The sequence below is a fragment of the Leucopleurus acutus genome, assembly GCF_964270905.1.
Source record: "Leucopleurus acutus genome assembly, chromosome: 8".
Taxonomy (NCBI): Eukaryota; Metazoa; Chordata; class Mammalia; order Artiodactyla; family Delphinidae; genus Leucopleurus; species Leucopleurus acutus.
The window spans coordinates 99642822-99655651 of record NC_139151.1 but is presented as its reverse complement, the minus strand read 5'-3'; the positions used below and the strand labels follow the sequence as shown (position 1 = coordinate 99655651).

Here is a 12830-nt window from a genome sequence, read left to right as displayed (position 1 = left end):
CATAGTCTGAAACACGACACTCAAAAAGGGTAAGTGACTTGTCCCAAGGTCACCCAGCCAGGAAGTGGCAGAGTTGGGATCCACAGCCCAGGTGTCTGATGCCAGTTTCCTTCCCAGCTGCTGGGTGTGTGCATCTGTGCACACTGATAACTGTGCCTTGTGGTCAGGGACCTGTGGTGTGGCTGATGGACAGGGGACCCTGGGTAGAAATAGGGAAGCCGAGGGGCTGAGGAAGCCTGCAGCCAAGTTTGGGCAAAGTGGTGGCCCCCTTCCAAGTGTGATGAGCTGAGGCCACCTGGTGGTAGAGCAGACGACTCAAGGGGTTGGATGCATGTATCGGTGATACGGGTAAGTCCCAGTGAGTAAGCCCCTGGACTGCTGAGGCCATTATCTTCACCAGTTCATTTGAATCCTTTCCACGTGCCCATGAGGTGGGCACCGTTCGGATTTTACAGATTCTAAGAGGCTAAATAACAGGCCTGAGTTTATGTAGCTAGTCTGAAGCAGAACCAGGATTCAAAGTCACATCTATGTCTAAAGTGAATCCATGCCAGTGCCTTTAACTGCCCCCCTGCGCCAAGTATGGGCCAGGTGTGCGCTGTGCGGTCTCCACCACACACCACGTAGACTCAGCAGCCCCTCGTGCTCTCCCAGGGGCCATCAGTGATGGCTCTAGAGAGACCCATGGGCTGGCCTGGGCACAGTTTCTGTCCTACCGCTGAGCCTTAGAATATGGTGATTTCTTTTCCTTTTGGAGACCCACTTGCCCATTTGATTCCTGAAGAATCAGTGAATTCTGTTAGTTTAGTGCTGAGAAAAGCACACCCATCAGGTGTGGTGTGTGCACTGGAAGCACAGGAATGGGGATCCCAGTGGACTTGGCCCAGCTGCACAGACCCTGCCTTTGGGTCTCAGGCGGTAGGAGATGGGAGATGAGCATTTCAGTGGTGGAGTGAGGTCTTAGTCGGGGGCGGTAGTGGGCCCACTTGTTCACACGCTTGGATAAAGGTCCCTTAGAGGAAGCAGCAGCTCTTTTGCTTCAATGTGGTTTATTGGCTTGCCTTTTCACACTCAGTTCAGGTGCAGAAGACCTTTCACAGGGAGTCTTAAAACCAAATGAGAGTTGCCAGTTAAAGATTGTGCTGCCACCTAGGGAAAAGCCTTATCATCGAAGCTCAGAACTGGCTGGGGGCAGAGCCGGGTGACCCTAGGACTCCCCCTTCCCTGAAGAGGGAAAGGTCAGTGACCCACTCTGGGCCTGCAGTTTCTACAGTGGAGGAATTCTGCAGGCTGGTTGAGGAATTCCTACTGAACTCAGAAGACAGGGCCCGAGGGCGAGAGGCGTGGGAGGGCGACAGTTCTAAGGTACAAGTAAGTGACAGCAGCAGCTGGGCATAGCAGTGAGTGAGGCCCTGAGGCGAGGCATTCATGCCTCCTGGCTCTGCAAGACCTCCAGGATAGCACGGAGAATGGCCGCGGCCGCCACCGCCCCGGGGTCTGGCTGATCCAGGCGCGCAGAGCTGATGTAACTGGCTCGTCCAGCTCCAGCTTCCATGTTCCTGGTGGCCTCGGCTGCGGCCTCTGCACTCTGAGGGGTGGGGGTGTGGAGCAGGTTCAAGAAGCAGCCACCAGGCTTCCTTCCTGCCAGGGACCCCGGCCCCTTCTGTCCCAGCACTGACACCAGGGTGGAGAGGTCACATCCCACACACTGCTAGCAAGGCAAGGGGCCACCATTCACCAAGGGCCTGCTATGTCCCAGACCCTGTGTGGGCGCCCTACATATCTTTTCCGTCCCACAGCAACCTTCTGAGGCAGGTGCTCTTCTCCATTTGTAAAGAAGAAAACTGAGGTACAGAAAGGATGTCAATTTGTTCAAGGCCGCATGGAGATGGGAGCCTGGTGGTTCTCAGTCTGCTGCCCTGGGTGGCTGGGCCCAGCCTCACTCACCTTGACTGCCTTGCTCAGGATTTGGAGATTAGCCCCTGGGCTCTTCCAGGCTTGGAGCTCCTGTCCTGCTGCCCACAGAGAATCCAGCTGGACAAGGTGAAGGAGAGGGGCTGAGGACAGGCCCTGCCACTGAGGGTGGCCTTCAGGGCTTCTACGCTCAAAAGGGGGAAGGGCTGGGCCAGATACATACCATAGTCCTATCCCCTGGGGCAGCCTTTCCATACCTGGCAGGGAAGAGAACAAATGAGGCTTCCTGCAGGGAATCACTTTGGGGGTGGGTGGCGTCAACCACCTCCCCCAGCCCACCCCCGTCTAAGGCCCAGGTCCCTGGCTCACTTCTGCATGGCCTCCAGGCCGGCATCCATGGCAGCGGACCAGGCTGGAAGGTCAGTCTTGGCCTTGAGCGGCTGGGCCGCTGCAGTCAGGAAAAGGCCATAGAGCTGGGGAGGGCCAGGATGCTGAGCACACGGGGCTGGCCCAGGCCTCGGCCAACCCAGGACCCGTCCATGTCAGCCCTCTGCCCCCGGGGGCTGCCGGCACTCACCGCCCCGGATGAGCCTCCCATCTTCTCCAGTAGCAGGAGGGCCAATTTGGAGAGTAGCTGGGCAGGGCTGGCAGGGGGTGGGCCCTCCTTCAGCCACCCCTGAATCGCTGAAGGCAGAGAGAGATGGTGAGGAATTCAGAGACCCACCCTGCCATCTGCCTGGATTCCAACCAAGTACCCAGGCCTCGCTGCCAGCCGGAAGGAATGGGTGCTGGGAGGGGCTGAGGGAACCAACATGAAGAGACTCCCAGAGTCCCTCTATATCCCGCTGCAGTCTGGAGAGGGCTGGGAACAGGTCAGGGACAGGGACCTCAACGGTCACCCAGCAGGTGATGATGCTTCCTCGCGTCCCTGCTTCTTTTTTTTTTTTGTCTTTTACTGATTTACCTTGATCATGGTTTGTCTCTCCTACCACAACATAAGCCACGAGGGCAGTGATTTTAATCTGCTTTGCTTGCTATTTTATCCATAGAGTCGAGGGCAGCACCTGACCTGTGGTTGGCACTAAATACTTTTTTCTTGATTCAACGATGCTGGATAATTAAGAACTTTTCCCTAGTCTGGTTCGGCTGAGAAAAATAAGAACAGAATGAGTTTCCCTTTAGAATAATCTAAAGTTTGTATTCACTGTAAAATATTACATTTTATTCTGCGGTAACAACCTTCCTACATTTGTAGTGTTAGAAGTGTCCCTTTATGAAAACAGGTGAAAGGGATGCTAGGTTTTGTGAAGGACCTCTCTTGGCAAAATAAAAGTTGCCAACCCCACGTGAGCACTCCAGATGTTTTTGAAATCCTTCTGGTTCATGAAATGCCAAAATGTCACCATCAGTGTGCCACACCACCCCCTCTGCTGCCCCAGGTGGGTCCTGGCACCAACCTCTGGCAGCGCAGCTGTGGGTGGTCCCACAGTCCCCGTCGCCAGCAGCACGGTCCAGGGCGTTCAGACGTTCCTCCAGGCCCAGAAGGGTGGCGCACACCCGCTCCAACACAAGCACCATCTGCTTCGAGGCTGCGCCTGGAGATGGAGGACAGTGGGAAGGCGGCCTGCCTGGCCCTTCTCACAGCCAAACGTGACCCATGTGGGAGGTATGGGCGCCAGGGCCCCTCCACGCCTCTCTGCACTCCCTGCACCCTTTAGGCCTCAGGCCAAAGCCCGGGGCCACCTTCCCCAACAGCATGGCTTGTACCTCCTGCAGCAGTGGAATCAGGGGCCTCCAGGGGCTTGGCGGGGGCAGCCCGGCACCGCTTCCGCCCAGTCACTGAGACCTTGGCCACGTTAGGCCAGGCCGAGGCGGTGGTCTCAGCATCTAGGGACAGCAGGACGACTCTCTTAGAGACAGGCTGGCCGGCCAGGGATCAAGTGGGGCCTGGACTCCCCACCTGGTGGCCCCGTCCCCTCCACCGCAACAAGCAAGTACTGAGTGCCTACTGTGTACAAGGGAGAGGGGAGGGTCCCCGGGGGAGGATCCTAATACCCACTCCTTCACAGTCAAGTGAGAGCTGGAGAAGGCTGGGGAAGCCAGAAGGGGCCTCCCCACAGGGTCCTGATTGTCATGGTCAGCCCTGATGGGGTCTCTCCAAGTCCCCTTGGCTCCTTGCAGCTCCAAGGGCCCCTGGCTTCGCTGACCCCAGCTTCCAGGTCTCACCTATCAGTTTCAGGAGGGGCTCATCCACCAGCAGAAGAGTGAGAGAAATGCCAGGCATACCCAGGGCTGACATGAAGGTGCCCACCAGGGCACGAGCAATCTTCACCCCTCGGCCCTCTGCAGAACCAGAGCGTGGAAGTGTGTGAGAAGAGGAGGGAAGGACGGGCACTTACCCCCAGAGCATCAGAGAAAGAAACAGAGTAAGAGAAAAACAAGAACTCTGGGAGTCGGGGCTCTGAGGTCAGATTTCCTTGGGGCATCCCTCAGTGACGCCCTGAACGACCACATTCCCTGGAGGTGTCCCTTCTACAGGGGCAGATAAGCAGTCTCAGTTACTGCGTTCTTACCACGTCCCAAGTACTGTGTTAAGTGTGTTACATAACGTTTAATCCCATTTCATCCACACAACAACCCTATAAGGCAGGTACTATTCTTACCCCCTCTTTACAGACAAGGAAACAGGCTCAAGGCACCCAGCAAGTAAGTGGCAGAGGGACCGTTGTCTAACTCGGGCTTGACAAATGCGTACAGCCCATGCTCTGGACCATTGCAAGACCCTATCTCAGCTGCTTTTCTTACATCCAGCTTCAAAGGGTTGGAAGGAAGAAGCTCTGGGGGTCAGGAGGTCCCCTTCAGTGTGGGGCTCACCCAGAGAGCGGACGGCGGCGTCGGCTATGATGCCCAGTTCCAGGAATGACAGGCCACCCAGGTTGTTGACCATCAGCACCACTGAGGAGCCTGTGGGCAGACACGACACCTAGGTGAGACTCTCTGGGCCCCATTCCCAGAGGGGGAGGAAAGGCTGGGAGACGGTGTGACAGCCCCCTCACCGGACCGCACAGGCACGTGGGACACGTTGGAGGAGCTCGTCATGTGGTCCAGCATGAGTGCCACAATCTCGTCGGCGGTCGCCATCTGTCAGAGGGAGCCGGGAGTGAGCTGCGCTGGGGGCCTTGGTCTTGGGCCAACCTTCGCCGGGAAGTCCACATACCTTTATCCGGTGCACGCCAGCCTCCCCGTGGATCCCTGTGGATAGATGCAAGCACTGCTGACCTGCTCGGGGCCTGGGGATTCGCTCAGTGTGGTCTGGTCAAGGATTTTCTAAGTGCTCAGCACCAGGCTAGGCACGTGGACGTGGGGAGTGTGGGCTGGGGGGAAACCGACAAAATAATGAAAAATACACCGTCTCTGGCTTGGTGGTGGAGAGAGCCAGAACTTTACTTTTTTTTTTTTCTAATTTTTTTTTTTTTTTGCTGCCCCGTGCAGCATGTGGGATCCTAGTTCCCCGACCAGGGATCGAACCCGCGCCCCCTGCATTGGAAGCGTGGAGTGCTAACCACTGGACCACCAGGGAAGTCCCCTTAACTTTTAACTAGTTAAGTAACTTAACTACAGGCAGTCACAGAGGCCAGCTGAGGCCTCTGCCCATCACTTGGGAAGCACAGGAGAGGAAGAGGGAAGGTTTTGCAGCTGGGGTGGCCTCTGAACAGCTCTTGAAAGAGGGGCTGCATCTTGGCAGGGGCAGGGGTACCTGAGAATGGTGGGAGCACAGGCAAGGAGGTGGGCAAGGCACAGAGCCCCTGTGGCCAGAGCCCTGCGTGTGGAGGGCAAAGCTGGTAGAAATCAGGCACGTTGGGCCAGAAGGGCCTCATGCACCCACTTAAAAATACTAAGACCCCCTAAGGGACGGCTCCACGTGAGCAGGACCAGGTACATGGCTCCCAGGGCAGAAGACAGGGAAAAACCCAGGGAGCAGGCATGGCTGGACCGGGGAGGGGGCGGAGGTCACAAGCTTACCCAGGCCCAGCTCCACCTCATCGGCTGAGAGCTCAAAGGTGGGTTTGGAACCCGGCACACTGCAGGAGGACAAGCTCACTCCCAGGGTTCCTAAGAGAAATGAGGTGTGAAAGGGACGAGCGCTGTGCTCTCGGCGTCAGGCAGCAGCAATGCCTCGGAAGCCTCTTCACCGAGACAAGCTGTCAGACTCTTCATCTCAGTGATGGAAGAGAAACCTGGCTCTGGGGACCCAAGGCTGCTGTTCTCAGGAGCTCCCGCAGGGAGACCCTCCCTCAGCCCCTGGGGAGTGACTTGGGAACCTGCTCCTGGTCCAAGGGGGGGCCTCGACCTCCCCCGCCTCCTCCCCGAGCCCTGGGCCGGCACTCACCCATGGCCTTGGCGACCTCGCTCACCCGATCTGTGATCTCCTCCAGCCCCGCACCTGCCTCAGCCAGGGCACCCGCCACCTGCACCCACACAGAGATAGGCCCCCAACGGGAAAGGAGTCACTGTACCACTAGAGGGCAGAAGACAGGCTGGAGCTGAATTTCTATTTGGGAACAGGGAATCTCTTCGTCCTGCCACATCAACCTGGCCTGCCACACTTAGGGCACCTGCCAGGAATATTCAAGAATCCCAGAGCCAGAGGAACTTTACAAATGGAGAGATGGGCCCAGAGAGGGGAGATGATTTGTCCAGTGTCACACAGTCAGTTGGTGGCTAGTTTCCCAATTCCTAGCCTACAGTTTTTTCTCCATGGCATATACACCGTGGCTCACTTTACCCACCTACCCACTTTTTTGCCAAGCGTCTAGTATATGCTGAAAAGGGGAACAAAGGTGTCTAAGTCACAGTCCCTACCTTGAAGGAACTCGGTCTGGGAAGGGGTTGGGGAAAGAGACAACACAAAATGAACATTTCACGTGAGGTGGCAAATCCGATGATGGACAGGTGTTATGGGAACACTGAGGAGGGGGCCATAGCGTGCTTGGTGTGGTGGGAGGGAAAACCTCCCAGAGAGAGAGATGTCAGAGGTGGGCCTCCACAGAATAGTAGGACACAGCCAGGCCAAAGGGGGGTTGGACAGGGAAAGGATTTTCGAGGCCAACGACTCAGCAGCAGCAAGGCCCCAAAGGTGAGCCATAGCCCAGTGGTACAGAGAACTGGTGTTAATGGAGCATGAGGGGACCACAGGGATGATGGGAGAGAAACTTGAGGGAGGAGGGGCACGAGTGTGGTGGGTGCCTGACCGAGGAGCCTGGGTTGACTCTGGGAACCCTGGGGGGCTTTCTGTAGGGGAACAACCTGGTCAGATACACATTTTTGAAAGACACCTGTGGGGTGGTGTGGGGAAGAGACTGGGGGGCGGGCAGGAAGCAGGCAGGGGAGCCGGCTGAGGAGGCAGCTGCAGCCACCTGGGCGTGAGCAGATGAGCACTGAAGCGAGGCTGAGACAGGAAGGGCAGGGCTTGGAGGAAGATGTGTGTTTGGAGGCGCTGGGGAGCAGGGTCACCAGGACGGGGCGATGGTTGCAGGTGGGGAAGGGCAGGGAAGGGGCCGGGACGATGAATGCCTGGATCCGGGCGGACATGGTTTTGGGGATGGTGGGGCCCTCCTGGATCAGGGAGTGCTGCGGAAGGAGTGGCTTCCTGGGGGGGTGGGATAGATGGCTGGAAAGGTCCAGCACCAGGTGCTGCCTGGAGAGAGAGGGCTGGGACGGGCTGGCCAGTGGTGTCCCAGGAGGGGACTCTCACCTTGTGTATGAGCACTGTGCCACAAAGCCCGCGCCTGCCTGCCTTCTTCAGGACGGTGAAGGCGCTGTCATCCCCGATGACCACCATCTCCACAGCGATGCCCTCCGCCCGGGCCTGCTCCCGGGCCAGGCCAAAGTTGAGCCGATCCCCAGTGTAGTTCTTCACGATGAGGAGGGTCCCCACTGCGGGAGCAGTCGGTAGGGCCCCATCAGCACTCGCGCTCCCCACAGCGGCCCCTCCCACATGCCAGGCTTACCTGTGCCCGCCTGGGCCACTGCCCTGATGGCCGCCAGGATGCTGCCCACTGCAGGGGAGGTGAACACGGCTCCCGCAATGACCCCTGTCAGCATCCCCTTCCCTATGAAACCTGAGACAGAGAGGTGGGGAGAGGATGTTGGGTGGGGACCTGTGCCTGCAATCCCTGGGGCTCCCCACGCTCCTGGGCTTCATGGTTTGGTGAGCCCTACTGTGCACTTGGTGCAGAAGAGTACCTGCGCTGCTCTCCCCAGATCTACCACCTCCTTGGAGGCCTTCCCCGACCTCCCAACTGAAGTAGTCACTCACCCATGTCCAGCTACTTGCTGTCCCTTTAGCCTGCTCTCCTGTCTTCACTACCTCACTTACGTGCTCTGGAATGATCTCTTTCACTTATGTGTTTACCTGGTTTCTGTCTCCCCAAAGGAGAATAGAAGCTCCATGAGGGCAGGCGCCTTGCCTGTCTGGGTCACTTTTGCGCCCCTAGTGGCCAGACAGTGCCAGGCACACAACAGGTGCTCATGAATGTTTGCTGAGTGGATGGATGAATTTGCCAGAGAGAAACAGGAAAGATACAGAGGATACAAAGCCTGGTCCCTACTCCTCCCCATGCCCCCATCCCCAAGCTCTCATGGAGAGTTCACATGCCTGGCACTAAACAGGAAACAATCCAGGACTGTCCATGTTGAATGTGAAAATGCATGGTGGGAAGAGGAATGCTGCGCTAGGCTGGAAAAGTCAGGCAGGCTTCATGGAGGAGGGGACGGCAGGTCAGCTGGGCCTGGGAGGCCAGGAGGATTCACGGAATCACCGACTATCAGAGCTGGAAAGGCCTGAGAGGTCATTTGGCCCCACCTTGTGCTTTGATGTAGAGACTGAGGCACAGAGAGAGGCCACGACTGGCCCCAGATCACAGCTCAAGGGAGTGGGCGAGCCAGAGCCAGGACTGGGCTCCTGACTCTGGGCCAGGCTCTGTCCTGAACCTCCTAACAGCACCAAAGATCTCCCAGGAGCCCCCCGTCCACTCTGCCCAGAGCCCACTGCCACCTCTGGCCCAGGGTGCTCACCGGCATGGGCGGGCTCATGGCCAGAGCCCCCACCCGACAGTAGTGCCACCTGGCCCTTGAGACTATCCAGGTCAGAGCGGAGGGCCACACGGTGGCCTTGCAGGAGCTGCAGGTTGGGGTTGCAGGCCACCAGGCCAGCGAGGGCATCATCGGCACAGCCTGCCACCGAGTTCACTAACTTCTTGGAGATCTGTGGGAGAGGAGTGGGACACGGTTCTGGTAGAGTTGGCAGGGCAGCCCCATCCTGCCCAGCCACGTTGCTATGACTCACACCCCAGCCCACACCCACCCAGGAACTCCAGGCAACAGTGGTTCCTTGAATTAGGCATCTTTTTATAAGGTGGATGTTCCCATGATTTCTTATTTTGCAACTTCTTATTCAGTAACTAATTTATGGCTTAAATTTATCCTGCAGAATGACTTTGATACAACGAAAATGGGGTAACTGGAGTTCCGAGTATAAAAAAATTAATGAAGTTGGGGGACTTCCCTGGCGGTCCAGTGGGTAAGACTCCGAGCTTCCACTTCAGGGGACGTGGGTTCAATCCCTGGTCAGGGAACTAAGATCCTGCATGCTGCACGGTGCGGCAAAAACATAAAATAAATAAAGTAAAATAAAATTTAAAACTGGGGCCCAACAGCCTTCTGTCAAAGGAGGAGAAGCCCCAGGTTGGCGCTCCTGTGCCAAGGGAGGGGGCCAGACAGGGCCCACACCCATCTGCTTCCTCCGCAAAATAGGGATTTAATAACTAGAGAATATGCCCGCTATATAGCAAAAAACTGAATGCAAAGGGGCTACTCCCTTCTTCAACCAGCTCTGAAAAGCTGGAGCTAGCTGAATGAGGTCTGTAGACTGTGTGCAGCTCCCGCCTTTGTCCCAAACAGTGAAACTGGTGCCCAATAGGGTCAGAGAGGGCCAGGCTACCAGCATCGCCTGGTGGCCTGGGGGAAGCCTGCAGCTGAGCTTTCCCGGAGGCCCCTTCCCCAAACCTGCCAGAACCCCATTCCTTCATGCAAACTTTGGCCTTTCCTGGGTCTGGCGGGGGCCAGAGCAGTGACTGTGAGCCACACCTTGTTCTAAGTGCTTTTAAGCACATCTCGTTTAATCTTCCAACAACCCTATGGAGGAAAATTAGCCCAGTGAAGAAACAGGCAGATTTACATGACTTTGCCCAAGGTCACACAGCCAGCAAGTGACCGGGTCCACCTGGCTCCAAAGCTGGTTCCATTTTGGCCTTATCATACTGCTCTCCCCAGGGGCTGAAGGGAGGCTGAGAGTGGCAGAGGTCCTGTCCTAGGAAGGGCACGGGCTTGTGGCTCTCAGAGCCTGCCAGGGACTGGAATACACAATGAAGTCGAGAGTGGGTCTCAATTCCAAGCCCAGTCTCCAGCACCACCACCCTCCAAGAACGTGCTCCCTTGCCATCCCTGACAGTCTATCCTGCCTGGGATTTGCAACCATTCCCGAACCAGAGCTAGAGGAGGGCTTGGGGTCCAGTGCCATCCTTGGTTCCCAGTGGCCTGAGGGGATGGAAAAAGAAAAAGTCGACCAGGCAACTATGGGAGGCCCCTAGGATCCTGGTCTGATCAACATCTCACCTTTTAAACTGCAGATGAGGAAAGAGGCTCAGAGAGGTCAAGTCTTTGGTAGAACGTCACATAGCTGGTTGGTGGTAGGCTGAAATTTGAACCAGGTCTGCCCAGGCCTGTTTTCCTCCAGATCAGTTCTAGAATGGGCCTGGGGCATGCCCAGGGGCATGCTGAGCCTCCTGCAGTGAGTGTAGATCCCACAAGCCCACACATGCCCAAGGCTCTGGAAGAGGCACCAGGTCCTTCTTCACGACTCCTGTGACTGGTACTGTCTATTACAGAGTAGGCAACTGTTAATGTTCTAATCTAAAGGCATGACCCAGACCAGGGGCAGATGGGCCCTGGAGGGACTCAGAGGCTGCAGCCACAGGCCTGGCTGGGCCCAGCTGGGAAATGAAGGGAAGTCAGGCCCTGAGACGGAGGATGACCCTCTCTCTTAACCTCAGGAGACAGTAGCATCTCTTGGTCAGGGAGCAAGGAACTCCAGCATGCCCAGGGCTGGCACCCCTACTGCCCCAAGACCAGAGTGCCCTTCCTCTGCCCTGGCCCTCAGGGGACTCACCATGGTGGGGAGGCTCTGAAGGAAGTTGAGTTCACACCTTTGCACTGAGCTGCCGGAGGACGGGCAATCCCGTGGGTGCTACCGGGCCTGAGCACAGTGAAGGTGACAAGCAGTATCTGCAAGAGGGGGTAACAGCGTGAGCTGCTGCAGGCGCTTGCAGCCTTCTGGCACAATCGTGCTTTCAGGGCTCTAGTAATTAGGGAGCTGCCCCAGACTTTGACCCAAGTCCAAACTCTAGAATGTGAGCTGGGGATGGAAAAGAGCATGGGGTTGACCAAGGTTCATGCCTGCATCTGGCTGCCAGAACACTGACTGATCCACGTGGGGCACACAGCTGCCTTACGCTCACGAGTGGTGCCCACCTTATCACCAAGGGGCAAAGTTACCCACAGAGTAACTTATCTATTACACAGGCCTCGCATGCAGTGAATACATTCATAAAGATCTTCACACGCTTGCTCTTGTCAGTGTTGGGACCACACCAGGAAGGTGACGGCTGAGTCTGACTCCATTTTGCTTTTGGGAAACCGACCCAGAGAGCTCTGGTGATGTGTCCAAGGTCATACTGTTAGGAGCCAGGACTCAAACCTATGTTTAGTTTTTCTACAAATCCCGTGTTCTTTCTACTGATAATTCAATGCCTCCAAAGCAAGGCAGAAAGTCCCAGATGCGTAAAACCACACAGTAAACAGCAACGACATTTTAGCTCCTTTCGGTTCAGTCAGGTTCAGAGGCGTCTTGGAGTCATCCAGGGTCTTGGGCTCACTGCATGTGTCTGCAGTGGAAAGAATCCACACCTGCCTCGGCACCTAGCTCTGTCTCTTACTGGGGGATCTTGGGTAAACCAGTTCCCCTGAAGCTCAGCTTCCTCATCTGTAAAATGGGGGCTGCCTCCTCTGTGGCCTTGCAGCAGGTGCTTCAAACCACGTGGCTCTCCTCCTAGTCCTTCCAGGGCCTGTCTGATGTGGAGCGGCCTGGAAGTTGCAGGGCTGACTGCTTTCCTGGGTCCCTAAGGTTCTCACCAGGGAATTTTTGGTTTTGTGTTTGAGGTCAGAATTTGCACAGCCACGGGGGGACTAACTGTGCTGGGCAAGTGGCCTGCTTGGCCCTTGAAACACAAAGTCTCAAACACAAACACAAAGTTCAAAGGGGAGAGGGGAGAGCCTAAGTGCCTCCCCCCGCGCATGCCAGGTGAAGCGGAGTGATCGGTCAATCTAGGGTCAGGGCAGGGTTGGGTTTAGAGGTACTGGGAAAGCTAGGGGAAGGGAGGTACAAACCTCGGTTCTAGTCTGCGAGGTGCACAAATTGATGTCACCTTCCTCCCCTCTCTCTAGGCCTCTGCAGTACCTTCCGGTTCCAGAAGGGGAACAACCCCGAAGGCTCCTGGAGCAAGGAAGATGGAGTGGACGGGGTCTGGGAAAGGGCGAGGGGCGCGGACTAGGGATGAGGTCGGCGGGTCAGCTCCGAAGGAGGAGGAGGAGGAGGCGGCGGCGTCGGTGCACCTCCGCGACCAGCTCTCCCCAGCGTCCACCACCTCGGGAACCGCCGCTGCTTCCCAAAGACCCGACAGGGTGCCCTCATCCGGGTACTCCAAGCTCGGGCGGTAGGAGATGGGCGGGGCCTCTGGGGGCGGGGCCTCCCTTGGTTGGCCGCCTCGGCGCCTTGAGTCCTCCAAGAGGCCAGGTGA

At 56.9% G+C, this 12830-nt stretch overlaps 1 protein-coding gene across 2 annotated transcripts; it reads right to left on the bottom strand.

Moving 5' to 3' along the window:
* Nucleotides 1-1041: 1041 nt before the first annotated feature.
* TKFC (triokinase and FMN cyclase) lies at nucleotides 1042-12505 on the bottom strand. Of its 2 annotated transcripts, XM_082844261.1 has the most exons (18): nucleotides 12421-12505; nucleotides 11144-11259; nucleotides 8992-9181; nucleotides 7926-8036; nucleotides 7670-7851; nucleotides 6305-6383; nucleotides 5938-6027; nucleotides 5132-5166; nucleotides 4971-5055; nucleotides 4789-4878; nucleotides 4141-4257; nucleotides 3682-3801; nucleotides 3372-3509; nucleotides 2492-2598; nucleotides 2284-2387; nucleotides 2138-2171; nucleotides 1948-2034; nucleotides 1042-1588 (listed from the first exon to the last, which is right to left on the bottom strand). In XM_082844261.1, exons 2-18 carry the CDS (start codon nucleotides 11144-11146, stop codon nucleotides 1427-1429), a joined length of 1734 nt encoding a protein of 577 aa, XP_082700387.1. In that variant the 5' UTR covers nucleotides 11147-11259; nucleotides 12421-12505; the 3' UTR covers nucleotides 1042-1426. The 2 variants fall into 2 exon arrangements, with proteins under 2 accessions (XP_082700387.1, XP_082700386.1); XM_082844260.1 differs by lacking the exon at nucleotides 12421-12505 and having other exon boundaries at nucleotides 11144-11297.
* Between the last annotated feature and the right edge of the window lie 325 nt (nucleotides 12506-12830).

What these genes read in the sequence shown, in the direction of transcription:
- TKFC (XM_082844261.1), bottom strand. An exon ending in CCATGAGCCCGCCCATGCCG is followed by an intron (nt 8,037 to 8,991) that starts GTGAGCACCCTG and finishes TCTCTGTCTCAG; the next exon opens with GTTTCATAGGGAAGGGGATG. An exon ending in GCACAGTGCTCATACACAAG is followed by an intron (nt 6,384 to 7,669) that starts GTGAGAGTCCCC and finishes GTGTGGGTGCAG; the next exon opens with GTGGCGGGTGCCCTGGCTGA.